General features: G+C 31.0%; 1 protein-coding gene across 1 annotated transcript in view; it reads left to right on the top strand.

The window, feature by feature from the left end:
- Nucleotides 1-894: 894 nt before the first annotated feature.
- LOC149135370 (uncharacterized) overlaps nt 895-2,863 on the top strand; it is a 5,285-nt gene continuing 3,316 nt past the window's right edge. The window contains exon 1 of the mRNA XM_089353508.1: nt 895-1,035. Coding sequence (XP_089209634.1) covers nt 895-1,035 — 141 coding nt within the window. The remainder of the gene's footprint in view (nt 1,036-2,863) is intronic.

Raw genomic sequence — 2,863 nt, 5'->3', positions numbered from 1 at the left:
CCTTATCACCATCTATATCATACTGAATCTCCTTCAGAATTACGTTAAGTGTACACGTGTCTGTGGAGTGCTCAGCCGCTTGTAGGTTAATTTTATCTCGTTCTGGCGGTGGTGATAGTCATGCTGCTGCTGCTGATGATGGTGATGATGGGAATGATGGAGATGATAGTCATGATGATTGTAACGGTGATGACGACGACGACATTGGCGACGGCGATAGTCACAAAGATTCGTAACATGAAACTGTAACCCTCTATTCCCCGCTCGGTTATTTCCCGTTAAGCGAAAGTAACCTACTAGCAATTGGCCTGTAACTTATATACTGTGATAAAAATAGTTCATTCATAAAAGCTTTCTTCTTTCCGTAAACCTAAATCTATGTCACACTGAAAGTAAAATATTGGCACAAGCTTCAACTTCCGCGAGAAATGAAAGCTAGCAACTTTCGTAAACTAAATTTAAACAATAGATAAAGGAAGCCGATTACTTTCCAACTTCATGAAAACCATCACATAGAATGGGGTTTTCCAAACCTATCACAACTATATAAGCCGATATTCCATCGTCACACAAACACAAATTCGTAACAAGCAAAGGAACTACAACCTGACATTCTCTTAAAACCTTTTTCATAACAAAAATCACACAAAATGAATAACTGTAAGTATGAGGTCGGCGTTATATACATACGTACATACATACATACATAAGTACATAAACACACACACACACACACACACACACACACACACACACATGTATGATTCCGGGATCGAGGTGTAGGAAGACAGTTAGCTTCAAGCAATTCGCAGTAAATATTTAAAAACAACTTTCAGAAAAATAGTGGTGTATTGAGACGGAAAGTTGAGGATTATTTTTTTTTATCGAAAAACGATGCGAAGAAAAATGTTCCTTTTATATTCTACGGTAGGCGACAAGGTTTACCGAGTTTGCGAAAAAGAATTCAAGAGTTACAGAATGGAGAAGGAAAATCCGGGCTACATATCTTTGATAGCGACTGAAACCTCAGAAGTGGTAAATCCAAGTGAGGTGTATACCATCGGCTAATCTTCAGGCCAAGGATATCTTTATTAGATTAAAGGTTATATTGTCGTGAGGAAGTACTTGTTTAGTCACTAGTTTGCGCCCATGCTGTGGCACAACCTTGAATAATTTTTAGTCGAATTTAAGAAATCGAGGACTTATTTCTGAAAGCTATATACTTATTCTGTTGGTCACTTTTTGCCGAACCGTTAAGTTATGCGTATATAAACACACAAGCCTCGGTCGACAAGTGGTACTCAATGGAGTAGGACAATGATACACACCCACACATACATACACACACACACACACACTCATACACATATGTATATATATATGTATATCCCTATCTATGTATGTATCTATCTATTTATCTACCTACTCCGTCTGTCTATCTGTCCATCTATCTATCTATCTATCTATCTATCTCTCTATCTATCTATCTATCTATCTATCTATCTGTCCATCTATCTACCTATCTATCTTTCTATCTATCTATCTATCTATCTATCTATCTATCTATCTATCTATCTATCTATCTATCTATCTATCTATGCGTCCATTTATGTATGTATATAAGTTTCCTGTGATACATAAAATATCGCCTGTTTCCCTAAATTGAATATTTCTATTTTTATCTCTGCTGACTACAACCATTACAGTGCAGTACATTGTTTTTATTTCTATTATTTAATTATCGCACTCTATTCGTATGGTAGAACAAAAAACAAAACAGAAACACTTAGAACATGGCCTTCTTCCACTCACTAAAATATCTATTCATTTCTCTTTAACACACTACACAAGAAATTATTGTATATATTTAGTGGAAGTATATGAAATATTTGTGAATTTCGTTTATTGAGTTCTAAAGCGTTCATCTCATTGTTTACTACACGTTAAAATTAACAAGGACTTAACCAGTTATTGGTTTTTAATAATAAAAGTTCCTTGAATGTTTCCGTTTCCTTATAAATATTTCTTAATGGTATTATTTTTTGTATTTTCACGTAGATTGGAAATATATATTGGTCCTATGTATCTCAGTCTGGACTTCATTCATCCATGGAGCGTTTATAAAGCCCACAGAGATAACAAGAAGTAACATTAAAGCTCAGCTGGACACGGCTCGCAGGGCCTCAATAGCTGTGAATAATACTTTGCAAGCTTTTGTTAGTTTACATTTATTTATTCATATACTATTATTATTATTATCATTATTATTGTTATTATTATTATTATTATTATTATCATTATTATTATTATTATTATCATTATTATTATTATTATTATTATTATTATTATTATTATTATTATTATTATTATTATTATTATTATCATTATTATTATTATTATTATTATTATTATTATTATTATTATTATTATTATTATTATTATTATCATTATTATTATTATTATTATTATTATTATTATTATTATTATTATCATTATTATTATTATTATTATTATTATTATTATTATTATTATTATTATTATTATTATTATCATTATTATTATTATTATTATTATTATTATTATTATCATTATCATTATTATTATTATTTTATGTTTGACTTTTGTTTTGCATTTGTACAAGTTGGATCCAAGTCTCACCCAGAGACCTCAAGAGACAACAAGTTAGAAGTTCATGTAGGTGTTATGCCTAGGGTACCATATATTTGGATTTGTACAGTTTTGTTCTAGTGAATGTTTAAGAAACCATAAGAAAATTATGTGTTTGCTTTAAAATTTGAGATCACATAGATAGTATTTTACGTAGGATATGGGCAGTTCCCATGAGCACTATCTTTTGAACTTC

Source organism: Octopus bimaculoides, chromosome 6 (assembly GCF_046866305.1).
Source record: "Octopus bimaculoides isolate indiv1 chromosome 6, ASM4686630v1, whole genome shotgun sequence".
In the NCBI taxonomy this organism is placed as follows: Eukaryota; Metazoa; Mollusca; class Cephalopoda; order Octopoda; family Octopodidae; genus Octopus; species Octopus bimaculoides.
This window is presented reverse-complemented; position numbering and strand designations above follow the sequence as displayed.